This window comes from Protomyctophum parallelum (genome assembly GCF_964188405.1).
Source record: "Protomyctophum parallelum genome assembly, chromosome: 12".
NCBI classification, from domain to species: Eukaryota; Metazoa; Chordata; class Actinopteri; order Myctophiformes; family Myctophidae; genus Protomyctophum; species Protomyctophum parallelum.
In genome coordinates this window covers 24,554,939-24,578,832 of record NC_139712.1, presented here as the reverse complement: position 1 = coordinate 24,578,832, position 23,894 = coordinate 24,554,939, and the positions used below count along the sequence as shown (strand labels likewise).

At 44.2% G+C, this 23,894-nt stretch overlaps 1 protein-coding gene across 1 annotated transcript in view; it reads right to left on the bottom strand.

Annotated features, from left to right (window-relative positions):
* The window catches only part of LOC310867958 (catenin delta-2-like), a gene marked incomplete at both ends in the record, with an annotated part of 449,139 nt that overhangs the window by 84,032 nt on the left and 341,213 nt on the right, over positions 1-23,894 (bottom strand). Inside the window, 1 exon segment of the mRNA XM_083778138.1 lies at positions 10,211-10,400. Coding sequence (XP_083634264.1) covers positions 10,211-10,400 — 190 coding nt within the window.

Below are 23,894 nucleotides of genomic sequence, written 5' to 3'. Positions count from 1 at the left end.
AGTGAAATTTGCCGCTGCCGCACGTCCGCACTCGGGAATCATTTGATTAGTTGATTGATTGATTGATGACCCAACCGGGGATCGAACCCCCGACCTCCCAGTTTCAGGGCGGTCGGCACTCTAACCACGAGGCCGCTGTCTGGTTATACTTTGTATGAATATGTAAAACGTCAGTGACGGATCGGAAAGGTGAGGCGTTGACGAGAGAATGAGTGATCCGAGCGAATGAACAGCTCCATCCATCACACAGCGTAGTAATAATAGGCAAATGGAGAGACCACACTTCTCTCTCCAGTCTATCAGCTGTGGTCAATCATTCCCTGCACTGACAGAGAGAGAGATAGAGAGAGAGAGAGAGATAGAGAGAGAGAGAGAGAGAGAGAGAGAGAGAGAGAGAGAGAGAGAGAGAGAGAGAGAGAGAGAGAGAGAGAGAGAGAGAGAGAGCGAGAGCGAGAGAGAGAGAGAGAGAGAGAAATTAAAAGTGCATGTCTCTCCGCTTAGGGGAAGGTCAAATTGTCTTCCGCCCCTCTGAATACTAATGGCTCCTGATGCCCAGTGAAACAGTGCAAAAAAAAGGCAGAAAGTAAAAACGACACTTCATTCTGACTAATGTTTTCAAATGCCCTGACAGGGAGTGGGCGGCTGCGTGTGGGCGGCTTGTCTTCCATTGCTTTAGTTTGACGCACGCATGGCCTTGAACAGTGTTCAAGGCCGAAACCTGCAGAAACGTGCAGAAACCTTCATATTCGTGTATGCTGATGGACAATGGACAAAATAAGCTGTGTTCCCACTTTCTCCAATGTATTATGGTGTTAGTATTTAAGTCACAAGGCCTTGTTCATTCCTTTCAGCGGTTCACAATTTATAAAAAACACAGGCAGACAGTCTAAACCACTTTCATTATCACTTCCAATATAAATGTATATTTAATATATGGCAAAAATAGCCGATCTACGAGCTCACAATGTGTCGCGTTGCGAGGGGTTGTAGTAAAAGTTGCACCTGTGCAGGTATAGCGCCACAAGTATGAAACATATAAATAAGTAAAAAGTCAGAATTAGGAGATATTTGGTATTTTACTGTATTGCTGTTACGTTCTTAGCTTACACATGTTTCATGATAACTACTTCGTATGTATGTGAGGTCATAGTGCCATGCTTTTTGTTCTTGCTTAGGGCCGATTCATACTCCTATTTTAGAGCTGAAAAGTCGGTTCGGGGTGCTGTAGAGCCTAATGTGACGTCATTTGAGGTTCGGGGGGGGGCGGCTACCGTCCTAAAGTCGGCTCTTCGGTGCTACTGAAAAATGTTGACGAGCCAAAATCATTTTGGCACTACAGCACCGAAACAGTGGTAAAATAGGAGTATGAATCGGCCCTTAATGTAGGTCGCTCTGGATTAAGAGCGTCTGCTAAATGCCTAAATTGTATATTGAAAATTGTTGCCCTTTGTCTTGTCATAAAGATTATAAAAAGACAAAAAAGGAATACTGTTTGTAGATCGTTTTTCCCTTTCAGTGACAATATGCTGACTTTCATTTCCCACTGAAGTTGCCATATAAAAGGCTTTTACCCCATGCAGGCTGCAGTGTGGGTTGATTAGTGTCTCCACTGCACGCAGCGCTACCAATGTGATGATCCCTTTGTCTGTTGGTCCAAAATGCTGTCAGGGTCGTTCATTGAGAGTTACACAATATAATATAATAGAGAGATAACACACTAGAGCGGTGGTTCTCAAACTTATTCAGTTTGAAATAGCTTAGCTTGTAGATCGGGCTATTTTACGGCATGTAAAATGTAGCCTTGCCAGCCATTAGGGATTAGGCCCATATAGGGCAGGAACCTATCTCCTGTTTCTGTAGCGTGAGGCAGCTTGATGTACAAGTAATGTACACCCCCTGGACATGACGCTAGTATGTAGCAGGGACTTCCCAATCCAACCTTTGATGCAGAGTGCCGAGCAGGGAGGCACCGGGTCCGAGTCTTTGGTATGACACGGCCCGGGGATCAAACCCCCTGACCTCCCAGTCTCAGGGCGGACACTCTAACCACAACGCCACTGTGACAACTATAAAAGAGGAAGACTTCTAACCGTAACGTATATAGCTGACCTCTAAATGTATGTCTAATCGTAGACATGTTTCAATCAAATTTGTTTCAGTCATAAAAAACGTCCATCTTTCTTGCTAGGACCGGGAAAATTCTACTACTTGTGGGGGACATTTGGTCCTCACAACTATAACACGCACGCACACACCTTAGAGTATATATATTAATAGAGACGGCACCGGATTTCTCCTCCCATCCACTTGCAGAAACATAGCATTCACGTATGAAACATAGCGTTCACGTATGAAACATAGTGTTCACGTATGAAACATTTGTTCACGTGTCATGCTGGGCTCAATAACATGAACGTGCGCAATGATAGTCACACTCTATAACATACGACGAATTAGACCGTTCCTCACCCAGGAATCAGCCCAGCTCCTAATCCAGACAACAGTCTTGTCAAAACTCGACTATTGTAACTCCCTCCTTACTGGCCTACCAGCATGTGCACTTAAGCCTCTCCAGCTGATCCAAAATGCAGCAGCTCGCTTGGTCTTCAACCAGCCAAAATTCTCACATGTCTCCCCCCTGCTCCGCTCCCTCCACTGGCTCCCGGTCGCTGCCCGCACAGAATACAAAACTCTGATGCTGGCATTCAAAGCAACCAAAGGTATGGCTCCCCCATATCTTACAAGTATGATTGAACCCTACAAACCCTCCCGCGCACTCAGATCAGCCAACGCAGGGAAACTGGAAGTACCCTCACTAAAAACGCCGGGACAACGCTCCACACGTCCCAAACTCTTCTCCCTTCTGGCTCCAAAACTGTGGAATGCACTTCCCATTGCAGTCAGAACTGCAGCATCACTCCCAATCTTCCGCCGTAGCCACTTACCCTAACCCCTTAGATAGCATTTCTGTTGGCTTAGATAGCATTTGACACAGACTTATAGCATGTTATGTAGACAGCACTATAATTGTATTGTATATAGTCATAGCACGCCATAGTACATATGTATAGCATAGTAGTGAATATGTATAGTTTATTATGTATAGTGTATGTATAGTTTCATCATATAGATATTCCACTGTTACCTTCTTAGCTTACGCATGTTTCATGATAGATGCTTTTATGTGATGTATTCCCATGCTTTTGTTCTTGCTTAAATGTAAGTCGCTCTGGATTAAGAGCGTCTGCTAAATGCCTAAATTGTAAATTGTAAATTGTAAATTGTAAATTGTAACAGGCTCGAGCTGCAATGACAAATTCGGCCACTATGTCCATTTCACCTCAGGGTTTCCTCCGGGTGCCGTCTCTATTAATATATACTCTAAGGCACGCACACACACACGCACGCACAAACGCACGCACGCACGCACTCACTAAACCCAATAAATAATAGTCGAACAAATCCCTCTGCCTTGCATGTGCTCCTTCTGTCTTATAAACGTCAGTGCACCGCGTGGACATTGTCATGGCAGCCCGTCTCGGTCACAGACATGTGTCCCCTGCGGCCGCTGGACACGTCGCTGTGCATCTGTTGCACACGCTGCTAATCGGAGTGACTGTGATGGCTGCCAGCGTATTAGAGGGCCCTGCCGACGGCCTGCAAAACACTGGCTGTCATCTCCTATACTCACTAACTAGCTTATTTATCGTCCATCTGTATACACAGTGCCTTGGCACGGCCTGTCCTTAAAGACGTAGTGAAATGAGAATGATGTTTTTCCACACTTTTTAGACCATATCTTACCTAACTATGGATGCCAAAACAATGGGAACATTTCCGTTTGTGTGTACCGGTATTTTTACATTGAAAGTCCATACAAATCCAATTTTAATTACTTTCTTTGAATGAAAATGTGATGTGTGATGACGTGTCGAGCCTCACATGAATTAAAATGTATCTTGATTTCATTCACCTGTTTAATTTCCGTCTCTGTTCGTCCGTCCAGACACAGCTGCTTCTGATTACACATCAACTAGGCTACTCCGTTTTTAATCCCATTGATGATGACATCCAATCATCCGTACATGGATGTATTACGCATTTGAGTGCCGCGCTACGAGCTTGCAGATCTGCTATAAAAAAAAAATATATATATATATATATTATATTCTTTCAGTGCGAACATTTTTAACTAGAATATTTGCTTCTGGGGGGTCCCTGGAACAACATATTTTCAGATGGGGATCCGGGCTGGGGCCAAAACATTCTAGGGGTCCTTGACATGGAAAAATGGGTTTTTCAGAAAGCCTTTTCTTTTGTATCGGAATGTACGTTTATATGTATGCAAATAGACGATATACGGTATAATTCAATCCTTATTTTGCCTCCTTGCACAGAGGGAAACGGCCTTTGTGTTTCTGTGAACTTGAACATCTGCATCTGTTGTGTGTGTGTGTGTGTGTGTGTGTGTGTGTGTATGTGATCATGTACGCCTGTGTGGGTATGCGCACGTGTGCATGCATGCATATTAATTTACAGTAGCTGTAGCCTATTGTGTTTTGATTGTGATTGAAGCAATGTTCCGCCTCTCCATCTGGGCTGGCTATAAAGGCCAACACTGGACTGAATCTGGGGAAAAATACATGGAAAAACAACCATTTCTCTTGTGAGGACCAGCGTTGATTTAGGCAGCAAATTTAGATTTTAGTTTTAGTCATAGTCCTTTGAACAAAACATATTCTAGTTTTAGTCATATTTTAGTCATCGGAAATGTTTTAGCGTTCGTCTAGTTTTAGTCGACTAAATATCATACGATTTTAGTCGAATAAATCTACGGTTGATAAAGTCGACTAAAATGTATTTGAAGATGTACAGGATTTTCCTCGGACAGAGTTGGATAGGTGACACGTTATAAAATAAAAATAAATTGATTCCGCAAATGCGGAAGTATAGATCGTTCTTCCGGGTGCCTCAAAACTCCACTGAGCAACTTCCATTGAAATTATTAGCGGGGGGCGGGGCAGTCCGCACTATATCCTTTATATAACTCTACGCTCCACGCCCGCCCGTATACTACCATGACAGTCAAGAAGTCGACGGTTACTTTCTCCGGGCCTTCAAGGAGTCCAATCTGAGCTGAACACTGCCCGGGGCTGTCACTCTGCATCATTCAGTCGACTTCATTGTCCTTCCTGCGTTCAATAATTAACTATGGGACACCGCAGGCACACAACTCAATCTAAGCGTCCCATTCTCAAACAACCACAGGCGTACTTTTATTTTCCGCTGGACTATATTCTATCAGCGGTTCCCCCAACCCTTTTTTCAGGATAAGGGGAGAGCCACTTGGAAATCTCGTAAAGTGTTTTGGGGGGCCCGCACCCATATGACCACTTATGACTTGATTGTGTGTGCACATGGACACGCATGCGCACGCACACACACACACACACACACACACACACACACACACACACACACACACACACACACACACACACACACACACACACACACACACACACACACACACACACACACACACACACTTCAAGTCATTTAGCAACACATGTTGTTTTCTCTCATTATGAACTACAGGGAGCAACAGGAACATTTGTGTATGCTGTGCGCAACGTGCACATGCACACAAACACACACACAGCGTGCTGGCAAGCAGGAAGCTTTGGCCGTTCACCAAACAATCTGCAGGTGGTGAACAGCCCCCTGAATGGAGGACTCCACTGGAGCCTCATGGAGTTTCGGTCGGATTGTTTTTTTTTTGCTCCTAAATGGCATTCATAAAATCGCCGTCCTTAAATGTTTGTGAGTGTTGCAATGAAGGCTGGCGCACACATACCTCCTGGGTCTAGATCAAGGCATTAAGTGCCTGGTCCTGATTTAACGCACGCACGCGGTGCGTGGCTTTACAGAGCCGTAATGTTGTATAGGACCAGTTCTTACAGAGTAAAAATGACTAGTGTGCTAATAAACAAGTTTGATGCCGTAAGTTGTCCGTCTCTGTTCCCTGGAGTGTGCAGTCCCTTCCTTGGAAGGTTTTTCTCTTTTTTGATGACTATAACTGTGTTGTATAAACTAAACATGATCACAGAGAAACATGATTCTCGCCATCTGGTATGGTGCATGGCAGGATATAGTGAACCTGACACCTATACTTTTTCATGATCGCGGAATCACATTTGTACTTGTTTTACTATTTATGTCGCTGCTGATCAGGCAGAAACCTCTTATCTCCAGATTCCTTTTTTTTTACGTTATTTTTTAAGTGGCAGATGCAACCCACTGAGGATTTTTTTGTCTAATAGGCAATTCACACTGAGATGGACTGAATCCGTTTCATTGGAACCGTTTCCGAATAAGATTGCCTGGTCCCCGATGGCCATGATTCACATTGCCCGAGATTCAACAGCGCACCCGGGTACACTTGCATAACACACTTTAATCCTCAAGGTGGCGCTGTGCTTGATGGCTGGCGTGCACAGACACTGACCATCAACTCTGCAACATTGTCTCCAATAAATCCAGAAATCCAGAGCCTCTTTGGCTCTTTTCCGTTATACTACTTCACTGTCAGCCTGCCTGCTATTCACTGTGTCAGTCAGTTTTGTGATCCAGTGTCATGTTTGATATTAGTTTGCTATGGATTCTACTTTAGCATTATTATTATTTTGTTTTACTTTGGAAACTATGCCAAGCAAAGCCCAAGAGCCACGTTTAGTCCGCAGAATACGATCAGCGTGTGAATCGCCCCTAAATGGCTGTCTAATGGGTTATAAAAGTTCTAAAAATGAAATTTTTTAGAGGTCTAGGCTTTAGATTAGACATTGAAACAACGTCTATACATAGACGGTCTATATTTAGACCTTGATTAGCATTATTTTCAATGTCTAAATATAGACTGTCTATATCTAAGCCTAGAGCGCTTAGAAAAACATCTAAAGACCATTTTTATAACCGCTTTTTTGTCTGCCATTTAGACGTCTAAAAGCTGACTGACTAGTGGGAAAAGCTCAAAAAACAAACTGGTTTTAAGTTAGTAGATCTGCTACTTTTTTTCAGTACGCGTTCAATCAATTATTCAATATTAGTTTGCCTCTTCTACAAAAATAAAACATACAAGTTAGTTACAAGGGTGCATCCTGTCGCATGTGCCAAGCTGCCATTCTCTTGTAGCCTATTATGTATTTATCAATCTCACCACGGAGTAACCTCGCGTCTCGGAGGACAGTCAAGACGGGCAGTGTCAGTAGAGAAAAAAATAATATGCAGAGTGGACGAAGAGCGAGATAATGTATAGCGATAAAGAAATGACAGAGTGAAAGAGATGAGAGCTCTCTCTCTCTCTCTCAGAGGGTATGTGTCTCTTAGCAGGGTGGGACAGATAAACACAAGGCCACATGTTCGGGTCTGTATGGATCTCACCTCGAGCTCACACCTCTCCCCTTTGTGCGTGTGTGGTTGTCTGTGTTTCTAGAGACTTCTATCGAACCACCCAAAGTAAATAGACTTACTTGCACAGCAAGAGACCACGCACGCTCGTGGCGCACACACAGGCACAAACACACGCACGCACAAAGTTACTAGATTTCACACTGCATTATGTCTCGTTTCGGGGACAAATCCTGCCCAAAGTGACAACATCTCAGTGAGTTGTCAGACAGTGATATGTTGAATCCACACATTTGAAATGATCATACAGTTTTACCAAGGACAGACCCAGTGATAGTGAGTAGGTGTAGGGGTGTAGTGGCTTCCTATATAATATATGTGACCATATTTGACTGAGAGCCTGCCATCGTTTGAGGCTATTGATGACATGTTTGGTAGCGTCTGACAGAAGCTCCTCTTAAACCGGTCACTTTTTAATAATGTTTTGCTTTATTTTACCAGTCATGTCACACCTCAGTTTTTTAATCTTTGTATCTTAACTATCTCAGCTATCGAATGCATAGATCAGGAGATCCGTTAGTGGTTTTATGGGAAGCAAAGGTCGTGAGATTCTTGTTCTTTCTTTTTTTCCTCACCACAATCCTGGATGGCTTCGGTCTATAGGCTTAACATAATTTATATAAATAATAATAATAACGGAACGCAGGAAATGAAAATAGCTGATCTACAAGCTCACGTAACGCCTTGCAGGGTTGGAACCAAGTTAAACGTAATGCCTACAATTCTACTGTATACTGTTCTGCATGTTTCTACAACATTACTGTCCATGCTTAACAGAAACCAACATTTTCAGTATTACCCGTATTGCTTCCAAGATCATCGGACTCCCATACACCCACACTTTCTGAAATGAACAATGAGGCAATCATACGGCTATAGCACTTCTAACATCACATCACAACCGATCATCCCCTGTATCACTTTTTCAACCTCTGGACAAAGTGGATTGTCCCGAGAAGCAACTCAGCGGTCGGTGCACTGGCTGTTCAAAGGTAAATGTAAACATAGGCAGTCTAGACGGCCGTAAATTGTAGGCATTCAAGCTGTTAACCGATGACATTAGCTGATATTTATCTGTTGTTGATAAGCATACATTTGTTTTGCGTTGGCTATGTTGGTGTGTTGGTTATCTGCAGCCTATACACCAAGCCATATATTCTGAACATGTATTTCTTGTACTGAATATGTATTTGTTTCACTGGCACAAAAGGGGGAAATAAAAACAACAAAATCTAAATAAACATGTATCGGTGTCGGCTAACGGCTAAATTGTTATTTTAAACATCAGTATCGGCCAAGAGTTTCCATATCGGTGCATCCCTAAATTAAAGATTATTATTATTCCAAGTCCTTGTCAGGGTGTGGGTTCCCCGTTGCAAATATGATTATTTTGGTGAGACACGGCGATGAAACGTATGGGAACCAGTGTTGTTTTTGGCAGCAAAATTCTATTTTAGTTTTAGTCATATTTTAGTCACTTGGAATGTTTTAGTGTTTACATTTTTTAGTCGACTAAATGTCATGCGATTTTAGTTGACTAAATCTACAGTTGATTCAGTCGACTAACAGGTATTTTAGTGGGCCTTGATGGCGTCGTAATGGCTGATTTTACACTAGCTGAAAAAAAGCTGATCTACAAGCTCACAACACGTTGTGCTGCGACGCGTTGTGAGCTTGTAGATCTGCTATTTTCAGCACACGTGTATAATGACTTATACTGGATCTCTTGTCCACTATAGTCCCTTCCTAACATTTTAGTCTAGTTTTTATTTGTTGACAAAATTGTCAGTATATTTAGTCTTAGTTTTAGTCATCGTAGCTTAGTTTTTCGTCATAGTTTTAGTCGACAAAATCAACACTGGTGGGAACCCTTGGTGTAAAATGTTTGTGGTCATTGTCTGCGGGGACAGACGTCAGGGGCAGAAATGTCCACTCCACCGGAGACTCTGCTGGGGCGGGTGGACGTGACACTAACAGGCAGCTATTATAGTCTTATTATGGCACTTACACCCACCTTCTAATGAGAGCACAAAATCTGTCTTGGAAGAGCCACCCATCGACTAATCTAATATACTGCTACAGAGCTGACAATGAGTTTAAATATTCCCTTCTTCTCTGGAGTCCTGCCTCAAAGCAGACCAGAGGTAGAGAAAACTGTCGTTCCCTGATGTCATCGCTAGGGACACGTGCATCAGTAAGCAGGAACTGGGGATGGCAATGAAGGACCGGAAAGTCATGGTGTGGTGTTGTGAAATCCATGATCTCGACCGCGGTCGAAAAATGATGATGATGATTATCGTCTCAAAGCGTAACGGTGACATGAGCATACATGAGCAGCGAGGGTCGAGTACTATACTGTATATTAGACTGCATGGGTCTAATGTATTCAAATTATCCTCAGGTCCGTTTGGAACCGTGTCCGATTCTCTGGAACCACAGAGAAGAAAGACCTGTAAAGGGATCTACACGAGCGGAAGAGTTGTTGCTATGGATACTGAGAGAGAGAGAGAGAGAGAGAGAGAGAGAGAGAGAGAGTTGTGAATGTGATATTGTTTGTAGAACTCAACTAAATAATGCATACACAGCAGACACTGATGACAGGAGAGAGAACATTTTGTGTGAATGTGTGTGTGTGTGTGTGTGTGCCCGCGCGTTTGTGCGTGTGTAGGCTACTGTGCATGCGTGCACATATGTGTGCTTGCATGTGTGTGTGTGTGTGTGTGCGTGCGTGCGTTTCTCGAACCTGAGGCAGCCGGTGGCGTTGCGCAGCACCTGGGAGGTGTGTAGGTGGAGCTTGCGGTCGTCCTGGTGGTGATTGGGCGAGGAGTCCCAGGTGGAGTGGGGTATGATGACGCTATTGGTTAGAACGGCCAGGGCGTCCTGGATGATTGGCATCTTCAGAGCATCGCAGGACGACAGGTTCCACAGCACGCCTGCAAGCGCACACGCACACACACACGCACGCACACGCACACGCACACACACACACACACACGTCTGGGTTGTGTTTCTATTGGCACTGCAGTCCCGCGAGCGCCAACGCAGTGACTGGTTGAATATATCTTTCCGGTCTGAGCAGCAGAGGCGGCTTCCGTTACTCGGCTCTTGGGAGCAGGCCCCCTTTTCAAAGGAGAATTCCATGCTAGAAGGCTTTCTTACCTGTATTTGTAGTTGTTACGTCCCCACCAAAGTAATTAATAATAGCAGCAGCAAGCTGCAGCTATATATTGTATTTGCCGAGCTGCGGCATAGTGGTTTATAAAAATTAAGTTGACCTTCGGATCTGGTGGATCCCCGTCACAGTTGCAATGTTGCATATGTGGAGCGCATTGGTCCTCCAAGTTAAAACTGACTTACACGCTGGATTATCACAACATTACTAGCTTGCAGCCCTTTGGACGTTTGGAATGTTGCTGAGTGGCCCCTGAGCCATCTTAAGTTTAGTACTGTAGCTCGGTTCAATAGGATACCAAACAATGAACCTGATGTAGCCTCATATGTTTAAATAACACAAGCTTATAGGTTTATTTTAATTAGTTTGAGTCAGTTTTAGCTTATATTTTTATTGTAATATGGATTAGTCATGCATGGGGCAAGGCAAAGTTTTCATTGGGCTCTTAAATGGCTTTTTGAATGAAAATGCTATTTGCATTTGCTGAACACTTTTGCTGACCCAAATCGGCTCAGATCAAATGATTTTCAAAGGATCGGAATCGGGGAGAAAAGATCAGATTTTTAATTGTCTAATGTAAATCTCAAAGAAGGATGTATAAGCAATGACATTTTGGAAAAACTGTTGTGTTTATGCTAGTTGTTTTCCTTCTGGTCCCAGTCAGAGATCATCAACCAAAGACTAGTCACACTCAGGCGTGAAAGACACCTATGATGAAAACAAAGGAAATGTGTAAATATTGAATATGACTCAACTACAGTTGAGTCAGAATATGACTACAGTTGAGTCATGCTGAAGCATTTGTTTGTTGGGGGATATTTTAGAGCGCCATTGTTCTTGTGGACATTGTAATAATTAACCTCCCTCTCAAAAAGAAAAACAAGAAAAGCAATCCATTCAATAGTTTTTAACCCATTTAGACGTGAGAAAAGATTATACAAATACCTTGACAGTTTTCTGAAAAACCCATGGTCATTTCAAACAAGGCGCTGTTTAATAAATCCAAGCACAGCAGCCTCCGTTTCACATTCTAACTTCCCAGGAAGACAAAAGGCTGTACTGTATAGCAGTTGCTACCCCTTGTCAATGGCTGTCTTCTAAGGCTGCTGGATTAAGTTAAATCCATGAAGTCAAATTAGGATGTCAAATAAAACAGCCCGTCTTTACAGACCAGGGCCCCCTGCATGCAGAAGGCAGCTTGCCTTTGTGCTACACTTTCAAAGACAAAGACAAAATAACATGGCTGTCAAGATGTGTGCTGAAATGAGGACATCCCGTGCTCTCAAAAGGAGGACAGTGTCCTTTCCACCCACAATGGCCTGTCACCCTCTTCAATTGCCCTGTCACAAGCCTGCGAGACCACAGGCGTTTGGTTTTCAAACCCTGTCACTTACATCCGTCAAAGCAAACGTGTGCAGAATCCTTCTTTGAGACATTCAATTATGCTTTAAGACCGAGTTGTCGTCGGACATAGATGTCACATGGCTGCCTCCAGATGTGTGTACTGTACTGTATGCATTTCAGTCAAATATGTAAGACCTTCAATGCTACAAGACAAGCCGAGACGGACATTACATTTATGTCCTTGTTATACAATATGAACAATAACACTCCAAAAACAATCACAATCAAATTAGCATAGCAACACACACACACACACACATATATATATATATATATATATATATATATATATATATATTGTGGAGTCTTGGTGGGAAATGAACAGGCAGAACAGGGTATTGCAGCACTTCAAAACGCTGTTTATTAGCAAGAAGGTTGATTATGACAGTGAGATCACAATGAGACGCTCGACATCCGTCTCTGGGTAGCATTCACAAGCGTACAGTATTATTGGCTTCACAGGATTCCTTCGATCGCCTGGAGTAGGGTGAGAAACATCCGTTAGTTTCAACTTAGATTATACAGTCTTCTTCTTACGGCACGACTCCACACTGGAGGGCTCGTTATAATAAGAAACGATAAGAATAATAATAATATGACGGCGGAGCCTTGCTTCGTGACGTCGTCAGTATTTAGCCTTTACTATAGCGTATCTTCTCCCATAGCGGGTTCAGCTCCGAGCGTGCACCTGCCGTTTAGCCCACCGGCGTTCAATACAACGAGAGCCTGCTTGCTAGGCAGTCCTCGAAGAATAGTCTGTGTGGAATTAAATAGGTTTCCTTCCGACCTTTTAGTATGGGTTCCAATTGTCTTCGCTGTGGCAGGGCTGCCCCCCTGTTGCGTCGCGGTAACTGTGAACTCCTGGAACTCCCGTTCCTAATTCACTCATTCATCCGTGTCGTCCGAGGTCTCTGTCCCGCGGACATTCCCTGGCCCGATCCTGAAAGCCTGTGACGGGGAGAGTGACAGTTAAGGCATGCAGAGATATATACACAGGAGTGTGTGTGTTTGGTGAGAGCGTGTGTGTCTGCTTACCCCCCGACGGTTTGTGCGTGCGTGCCTCCGTGAGCGCTTGTGTGTGTGAACCAGCCGCTGTCAGACCGACTACTAAGTCTTCCTTTTATACGCCGGGTGTGGCCGCTTGCTGGTTTGGGCGCGGTCCGTCCATCAGCTCAATCTGGTGGAGGAGGAGGTTCGGGACGTAGACCTCCCCTATTAGGCGGCCGAGGGCATGTCTTACGATCCGAGGCGTCTTCTGTCTGACAGCTTGTCTGGTTGCCCTGGCAACGCACTTACCATCGCGGGGTGTCGCTCGCGAGACCCCACAATATATATATATATATATATATATATGTTCAGTGATGCTTGCGGAACTCGACTTTGTCTCGTTCCTTACCGCATCACTGTCGTGGCAATAATCACGTTAAACCACACCCTCTCGTGTAATATTGCTTAATTACGCATCATAACAGACCTTTCTTTCCACAACAACAAACACTGAAGAAAAGCAAAGTGTAAAAATGTTTTTTTAATTTATATAGCGCCTTTATCCAAGGCGCTTTACATAGATTGTGCATTGCATGCACCCATTAATTTCACGCACACGTTCACACACCGATGGCAGCGGAATCCTGAATCCTGATGATAATGTATGTATGAACTACTGTTAGTGGCGAAAAGAATGCATGCAATAAAAAAATATATATAGAGCCCTAGGGCTCTAAAAAGGTACGCTGGTTCAAACCGGTCGTGGAGCGTAAGCAGGAAGCTCACTTTGTGGAGCACATCAACAACAGATGTAAAACAATTTTTTTTAAATTTCGCACGATAGATTTAGCACTTGACCGGCGTGGGAAAAACGCTGAGGAACACTCAACATTAAGTATTATTATTTGTTGGATCAATGGATCACAAAATGGCCGTGGTCAAATTATGACCGTTTTTTTAATTTATTTTGAAGTTGATTATCTTTGCCCATGAAGCTTTCAGAAGGTTCCCCTTCCATGACCATCATCATCCATCATCATTCTATCATCTCAGAAAATGTTGACATCTGAAACATTTTCTAAATATGAAGGCTGTCATATTTCGTTAAGAAAAGCAATTGTCCGGGATTCTTTTATAGGACGAGTTATATGACGTACTTGACAGCTTAAAAACATGTTGTGGAACAATCTGACTTCTAATCATGTTGTCATGGATGTCAAGAGAGCCATGACATGACTATAGAATACCTTCTTCTAGTGTTGTCTAATTCAGTTCATTGAAATTCCATGCTAGAAAAGGCTTTCTTACATTTATTTGTAGTTGTTACTTCCCCACCAAAGAGGTCCAGGTGAGGTCCATTGGCTATTTCCCCTACCATAAGCCCTCAATGAATTGAATTGAATTGGGCTATGGGGTGTTGTGCTAATTCGCTTATTTCCATCGCTTTTTTTTATATATATCCTCTCTTCATCATGTAAATAGTATCCCAAGCGGCACACTTTACTACTTAATTCAATGGAAATAAGCGAATTAGCACAAAAACCCAACCCCCATTGAGGGCTTATAATTATTAGGGGCAATAGCCAATAATGCACGTTTGCACAAAATAACACCTGGACCTCTTTGGTGGGGACGTAACAACTACAAATAAAGGTAAGAAAGCCTCCGAGCATGGAATTCTCCTTCAAGTGACGAGCTGGGAGAGAGACGGAGAGCCAACTGGCACGCTGTCAGAGTCAGATCCTCATTCACTGCACTGTGCACCCGCTAAGGCAAACACATGCACGGCGCGCACGGCATAGCACACACACTTACAGTCTGTTTAAACTGTTTAAACACTCATACATATGGGCAAGCATAGACACACAGGCATGTATGCCAATGTAAAGGTTTATTTACGCACAACACATGCACGTACGTATGATGGCATGCAAAAAGATGAACACACACACACACGGCTTTATCATTATTACCTGTCCTGAAGCCAGTGGGAAACTAATGTAATTACAGAATTGGTTCGTAGGTCGGAGCACGATCAATGGCTGGCCTCACATTGTGCCACGCGCACACACATGCACACATACACGCACCTCATTTGCATTGTTGTATTCTAAAACTAATTAAGTCTCTAATTAGTCTCTACTGCTATTGGAAAGAGAGAGAGAGAGAGAGAGAGAGAGAGAGAGAGAGAGAGAGAGAGAGAGAGAGAGAGAGAGAGAGAGAGAGAGAAGAGAGAGAGAGAGAGAGAGAGGAGAGAGAGAGAGAGAGAGAGAGAGAGAGGGGGGGGGGTAAAGGTGAGGATTTAGAGAGACAATACATGTACAATGTGTACAAACTAAGTGTTGTTTCTCAAAGTGGTGGTCCCAGGGGGTCCTCAAGTGGTTTTCAGGGATCCCCAACAAAACACTGGTGGATGTGCACAGTGAAACTGCAGTATGTGCTGTATGTGGTAATCAGGGAATCATTGCCACAAAGCGTGGCAAATCAGTCAGTGAGTGTACAACAAAAAATCCAATACATGGATAAAGACCCCATGTATGGTGCTCAGGTCTCGTGACATCATGTGACATCATCAAGGATGGAGATCCCTGATGTCATAGTAAATGTGACTTGCTGTCGCAATTAAGCCCATATAGAGGGTATGCGCGTGACATCATCATACCTGGAAGTAATGCAGGAACGCCCACTGAGTGGCAAAAAACTACTTTCTGGCCTTGACAGAAAAGTCCAAAACATAAAAGTCCTGTCTGATTGCATTAACAATGTTAAACTCACCAACATTGCAGCTGAACGAAAAGCTTGAATTATCCTCTTTCTATCTGCAAAGTTTTTGTTTTATGAAAATCCACCATAGAAACGTTATGAGCTACTTTCTGTCAAGAAATGCCCTGCATGTGTCAGAGTTTGGAAGTGCTTGTTTTCAATAACACAACATTTTGCTGCCTCCTGCATTATGTGGCATTTAGAAACAGACATTTAGAGCAGGATGGTTGAGTGATTTCCAACGAGCGCTCCATGCTGCTCAATGTATTGCCACTTAGTCTAAATGAGGGGGGCGTGTCCTGATGGGAAAATAATGCATGTGCATACTCTCTATTATGGACAATTGGACATCCCTGATGTCATCAATATTGGCCAGCAACTCTACATATGACCTCAAACCCTTAGATCTCCATTTATGGATATATGTTCAGAACCTGTTCTGACATTCCATATGTTGATCCTTCCCCATCCATCCTTCCTCTTCGATGTCTCCCTTTTGACTGATACCTGTCCATTTAAACTCTAGACGGGCCTGCCTCAAAGTTATTAGTGCAGCCGCGCCCGGCAGCCGGTGAAAACTAGAGTTCTCAACAGGCCCGGAAATGAAGGCCCGGCCCTACCTGGGCCCTCATCAAACCCTGTACACTCAAGATACTCCCTCCGCTGCCACCCTTAGATCTCCAAATGGAGCTGACCTGTTCTGACATTCAATACGTTGATCAAACCCTGTACACTCAAGACACGCTCCATATATGGCCAGTACAGAATGCATTCTGAAACCCCACGCCACTCGCACTAGCCCAAAACATTTTGTTTATTGTCATGATTTGTTACAACAAGAGTTGGCTTTGCCCGAGGCTTAAAAGGTCTTTAAATAATTCGGGGGGGCACCAGCTGACCTAGCGGTCCACATATAGGCTCTGGCCTGACAGCGCGTCGCGTGTTCGAGTCCCGTTCATGACGACCTTTGCTGCATGTCTCTCCCGTTCTCTCTCTCTCCCTCTTTCCTGTCAATCTTCACTCAAAGGCAGAAAAACCAAAAGAAAATCTAAAAATAAAATCTCTTCCGGGCCTGTCGTCGGGGGCGGGACTGCGGCGCTCTATAGCCTGTGGGTGCGTATATATACACAGCAACAAACTATTTGTGGCTAATTGTCCACAGTCCAGATATTAGGGGCTGTGATGGATTTGTTCAACGCCGATATGAGTCAGCCTTAGTATAAGACTAGTCATTAGGACTAGTCTAAGACAGAAGCATTGGCTTTCCTGGTATTATGGATGTGTGGAGACAGACACGATGACATTTCAAGCGCATAATGAACGCTGGAATGCTCCTCTATGACTCACACTTTAAGAACGGTGGGATGCCTCCCGGGCATGCAACGCGTCTCGTCAAATATATGACACAAGATGAGAGAGAGAGAGAGAGCCACCCACAGATAGACAGACAGACAGAGAAGCCACCACGCCAAACCAAATATTTGGGGAATTACGCCGAAAATGAGAAGCCATATGCGGTGAACAGAGACGACGTGAACAGATATGTGCACCTTTTAAACACATTGGAAAAACGGCACATTTTCACCAAAAAGGGTTTATACAAGGTGACTGCCACATCCTCACAAGAATGACCGCATTTTGTTTCACAAAGAGCAAATGAGGGAGAGGGAGAGAGAGAGAGAGAGAGAGAGAGAGAGAGAGAGAGAGAGATAGAGAGAGAGAGAGAGAGAGAGAGAGAGAGAGAGAGAGAGAGAAGACGTTGAGGACAATGATTGGATGAACTTGTATATGCCGTCTGTCTCCAAACAGGGTGAGTGAACAACACACTCCTCCTGATGATCCCTAATCATCGATCTCTGTCTTTCTCTTGATTTCTGATTGTCATGCTGTTGAACACATGGGCTTCGTAGGTCCACAGCAATCATGGACGCACGCACACACGCACACACACACACACACACACACACACGCCAATTCAAGTGATGCCCAGTGCCTGCCTGCAAACCCTCTATCTCTCTCTCTCTCTCTCTCTCCCCAACTATATGTGTGTCAGTGTCGTGTGTGATCAGTCAATCAGTTGCAAGCAGTCACCAGATGTGTGTGTGTGTGCGTGTGACTGTGTGTGTGTGTGTGTGTGTGTGTGTGTGTGTGTGTGTGTGTGTGTGTGTGTGTGTGTGTGTGTGTGTTAGATGAGTCTAGGGCGCCAGTCACGGACATCCAGTCCCTTTGTCTCAAACACATGCATACGTGCAAACGTGCACACATGTGGACGCAGGCACGCACAGTCGCACACAGGCAGGCAGGCACAGTCACACACAGGCAGGCACGCACAGTCACACACAGGCAGGCAAGCACGCATACACACACACACAGGTTCATATGTGTACAGCGACAGACACATGTAGACACTCCTGGTGTGAATTTTCATACGTAGAGAGATTAAAAGAAAGAGACAGACAGACAGACAGACAGACAGGAAGTGAGAGCCAGTGACTTAATTGTTTTCTGGGGCAAGGACACTGTGTCTCACACACACACACACACACACACACACACACACACACACACACACACACACACACACACACACACACACACGTGCACATGCACACACACACCTGCTCTAGAAAGGTCCTGTAACGCTTGGTCCTGTGTCCTCATGGGAATTATGATCACGTGACCAACAGCCAATGACATCATTCTCATTCTCTCTCTCTCTACCTTTCTCTCTCCCGTGCTGACTCGCCTGCCCGCCCGGCCACACACAGTGGTGATGACAGGAGTTTCCAGAGATCAGGGGGTTGCTTTTTGAGGGAAACCAGGGAAGATGATTGCATGAACGTCATGAATAAAAGAGGCCGATGTGAGCGGTAGAGGTTGAGGGGTGACAGAGCTCCCCGCTAGGCCTCAAGTGGCCATGTTTTATTAAGTCTTTGTGACCTAGAAATGCATGTGTGTCACTTTAGCGTTGAACCACTTTAACCATTATTTAAAAAATAGCAGATATACAAGCTCAAAGCTTGTAAGATCCGCTATTTTTTGAAAAGTCTTGGTGCAAATCTTTGAATTTAAATATTCTTTCAAAGCTAACATATTTAACTCAAATGTTTGCTTCTGGGGGGGTCCGTGGAACAAACATATTTTGAGATAGGGGGTCGTTGCGGAAAAAATACATATAGGTATCATTTCAGGGCTCCTTGATGTGGAGTTTGAGAACTGTTATCTTTGCAGAAAACAGTCAGGATTTAGAAGGCGCTTTTTTAAAAGAATCTGCCTCAGTCCTAAATGGTTTAAACAGCCTCCAGTCTCGCGGTCTCTCGGGAATCCGCTGTCCGCCTGCACGCCACGGGGTCACATCCTACAGTGATGAGCACGGCGTGGCTCCGTGTCGAGAGGCGATAAGCTGACATCACTGTGTGTGTGTGTGTGTGTGTGTGTGTGTGTGTGTGTGCGTGTGCATTGGTGTGCTGCACCCAGAGTGTTTTTCTGTGAGGGTACCTACCCTAGGGGACATGGGGAGAACATGTGAGGGTACCTAACCTATAGGGGACATGGGGAGAACATGTGAGGGTACCTAAACTAGGGGACATGGGGAGAACATGTGAGGGTACCTAACCTAGGGGACATGGGGAGAACATGTGAGGGCACCTACCCTAGGGGACATGGGGAGAACATGTGAGGGTACCTACCCTAGGGGACACGGGGAGAAAATGTGAGGGTACCTAGTACCTACCCTAGGGGACATGGGGAGAACATGTGAGGGTACCTACCCTAGGGGACACGGGGAGAACATGTGAGGGTACCTACCCTATAGGGGACACGGGGAGAACATGTGAGGGTACCTACTACCTACCCTAGGGGACACGGGGAGAACATGTGAGGGAACCTACCCTAGGGGACACGGAGAGAACATGTGAAGGTACCTACCCTAGGGGACACGGGGAGAACATGTGAGGGTACCTAACCTATAGGGGACACGGGGAGAACATGTGAGGGTACCTACCCTAGGGGACACGGGGAGAACATGTGAGGGTACCTACCCTAGGGGACACGGAGAGAACATGTGAAGGTACCTACCCTAGGGGACACGGGGAGAACATGTGAGGGTACCTACCCTATAGGGGACACGGGGAGAACATGTGAGGTTACCTACCCTATAGGGGACACGGGGAGAACATGTGAGGGTACCTACCCTAGGGGACACGGGGAGAGGGAGCCCAGAATCCATGGCGGTGGGCAGGTGTAGGCCTACTTTATCGCTGATTGATTTTCAACCAGTTTAATTTCAAGGACCCTCAGTTTGACATGCGTTACTTAGTCTACGGATCCCCATTTAATGGCATTAATGGCATCTCAGGGACCCCAATTTATTTAGTGAAATCAAGTTAATTTACAAAGTGTACAAAATGGAACAAAACAGACCCGTCAGGGTCTGTTTGTTCCAGAGTTACAGACCCATAAGTTACAGACCCAGAGTCACAGACCCATGCGGGTCCATTTGATTCCAAACTGTCTGCCTCAAGTACCACTGCCTCAAGTACCACTGGGGGTCCCCGGACCCCACTTTGGGAACCACTGAAATATACTATAGGTGACACAAGGTGAGCTAAGAGGAAGGACGGCGTCACTTATTGACACACCAGAGCCTGACCATTGATTGATCCAACTCTCTGACTGGAAAACACATGCCTGCAAGCCACGTTATACGGCTTTGTCCTATTTGAATAGCTGTAAAGGGCACAGGAAAAACCGATAACGTGTGGCTAAATTTAAACGTGGCAACTAAGGGAGTTACGTGACCGTTTCTGACCGAGGCTAAGACATTGAATTTGTTTTCATTTTTTATGTCAATGTGAAAACAGGGAATCATAGCTTCGAATTGACATTTTGGAGATATGGCTTATAGAGTAATGTCTTGCAGAAAACAGCGAGTTGAGAAAACAGGCTTGAAAGGTTCATTTCTGTTTATTAGATTTCAGGTCTGACATTTATTTCAGACATGCTCTAGTATATGAATAGTCTGCATGTGCTATAAACTCATTTTGTATGTTAAAAAAATTATAATCTGTTCTTCTCCTCTCCTGAACAGTTAGTCTAGCCACCATGACTGTCTCTGTATCAAAAAGCGTCACATATGAGCTCAAAGGCTATATATTTCCGTTTCCGACTCCGTATTCATTTTCCGGGGGTTCTTGAACAGACGCTTTCAGGTGAGCATCTGGGGAGCTTCTTTGACATATAATCGACTGAATAGAGTCAGAAAACCGACAATATCCATATCAGCAATTATGTGGCCGATGCGCCTCCGACGTATTAACAGGTTGGATGCGGACAATTTACCTTAAGTTACCTTTGAACAGCCAGTGCACCGACCACTGGGTTGCTTGTCATAAAAATCCACTTTAAACGGTGTAATCGCTTTTTGTAGTGTTGAAAAATATTCCAACGTGCCGACCACAACAACAGACCGGACGGGGCAGCCGCGCGCTGCTATAGGCAACAAGGGGGACTCAATTTCCCATAACCCTTTGCACGCCGGAGCGACGGACCTTTTTGCGATGACGCCATCAAAACTCGTCTCATATCCCATTCTGTCCGTATGTCTTAAAACTGATAGAACTCGGGCAACTCGCAAATCGCAGGGAAAGTGTTCTACAATTAATTAACTTGAGCAACTCGTGAATAGAAGTCAAAGGGTTAAAGGTCGTATAAGTGATTTTTTTCTTTGTTAGAATTAGTGTAGCCTAGGCATACAGTAGCCTATGTGTTTATTTAACAACTTTAGATTATGATATAAATCATTGCAATAGAGTGTTTGTTCAGTAACAGGGGTCCTCCCTGTCGCTCCAGCAACATGCAGACACACAAAAAAAACTGCATTTTCATCGGGATACCACTTTTATCCAATCAGGAAAGACAACTCATGCAGCACAATTGGAAGGGATGAAACAAAAGACTGCAAGTGTTACCCTTTGGAATGCAGAGAAAAACACTGTCAGCTGATAAACATTGGGTACTCTCTCTCCTAATAGGCTGAAATTGGCCGCCCACATACACATGAATTGTCACATTTGCTTAATCATTAGCTGACAAATTACTCTTGCACAACATAATGAATGCATGTGTTAAATAGCTGCAGGGGTGTTCCACGAGGCATTTGAAGATAGACTACAAATGACTGAACATGAATGACAACAGCTTTATGTAAAGTGGTTAATGGAGAGCCATGCACAACACTGATTCACTTTAACTAACGAGGGGAGGGGAGGAGAGGGGGAGAGGAGAGGAGAGGAGAGGAGAGGAGAGGAGACTTTTTCAAATATACACTAATATAGATCCCTGAGAGACGTTCCTTCCTTCCTTCCTGATCAGTATTGATGGGAGCAGACACACAGCACCTCTGTTTCACGTCAGGTTTACAATTAAGTAAAAAATATTCAGGTTGGGCTTATGGTTTAGGATTATTTTGGCTATTTTCAATGGCGTCCAAAAAGCTTGATGTCCTCGCAAGTGTATAGTAATACAAACTTGTGAGCGTGGTGAGTGAGTGCGTGCGTGCATGCGCGTGCATGTGTGTGTATGAACGAAGAACAGGAACAGCGGGTCAAGGGTCAAATTGAACATGAGGGGCGACATCGGAGTTATCTCAGAGGACAGCGTGCATATGGTGTCTTGGTGTGTGTGTGTGTGTGTGTGTGTGAGTGTGTGACTGACTTTATCTTGGGAATTGTCCACTCCCCTGGATCCAGTGTGAGCACGTTAGTCATGTCTGGCAACCAGACAGAGAGAGATAAAAGAACCGCAACATGCGATGCAAGAGATACACGGCTCAGCGCAAGCATTATATACGACCACAACGTTATACTATGAAGTAGATTATGGATGTTAACACATTCCACGCCTTATAGTGAAATTGACAAGATACCGTGACTGCCGGGATTGTTTAAATTATATGTATTTGCGCCTTTGATCCATGAAAATCCCCCTGAAAATAGTCCCACGATTTGTTATTGAGCTGACAAAAAAAAAAGCCACTTCTGCGATCCGCCTCACGGACAAAAGAGCAAAGCGAGCTAAGATCGTCCATACCCCCTCGTTCACTTTGCATTGGATTTGCATTTCCCAGAAGCCCTTGCAAGGGAGTTATTGTTTGATTTCCGGTTACGTCATCAACATAACGCGTGCGCCTCGTCACGATGTCCGTGACAAAGACGTATCTACACTAATAGCTGAATATGAATAAAATAAAAAAGATGTATAGGCTACAAGCTGTGAGCTTGTACAGTAGATCTGCTATTTTTGAATAGCCAACGGTACAAGAAATGACACAGATGCTTTCCCGGTTGTAATGGGTTAAAAAAAGATGACATAATATCGGGGGGAATATCAATTCAATTCAATTCAAAGGGCTTTATTGGCATGAGAAAACATACGTTTACATTGCCAAAGCAGAAAGAACAATACAACAATACAGCAATACAATCAAAACAAAAATTATGTACTTTGTCAGAATCTTCAATAGATCAACTTCTATGTACCAAGATCACTCGATGCAGGTATAGTGCAGGAATATACACAATGATTAGTCTTTACGGTGGTTGTGTTCCATTTGCTATCCTTCTCCTATCACAGCAACTCACAAATCTTGCTGCTGTGTTTGCACATTGTTGTACTTCGCCCAGAATATCAGAATATCAGTATAAGTAGCAACACCACTAAGGATGTGACGGTTTGAAAATTACAAAACCGGGTCGATATTGAATAAAAAATCGACCAAAACGATAAAACCGATTTTCGTTTTTTTCCATAGCGGTGTAAAGACCATAATTTGGACAACAAAGTGACAGATTTAACACATTTGTCTTTATTTCTCAATGCTCACACAAATGGAAACAAGCCATAGTGTTTTCTTGCCTACTTGGGATCAATTCTTTAAGCATTGTATTTGTATTAAACAATTAACGCATCGTGATGCATCTGCACCAGGCCAGCTATATAGGGTCCATGAGAGTCCAAAACATATCGCTGTCGTGTCCAGTGTCCAGTCCAAATGTGAGCAACTGTACCTACTGTTTAAAGTCACTGGCCGCTTGACTTTTTG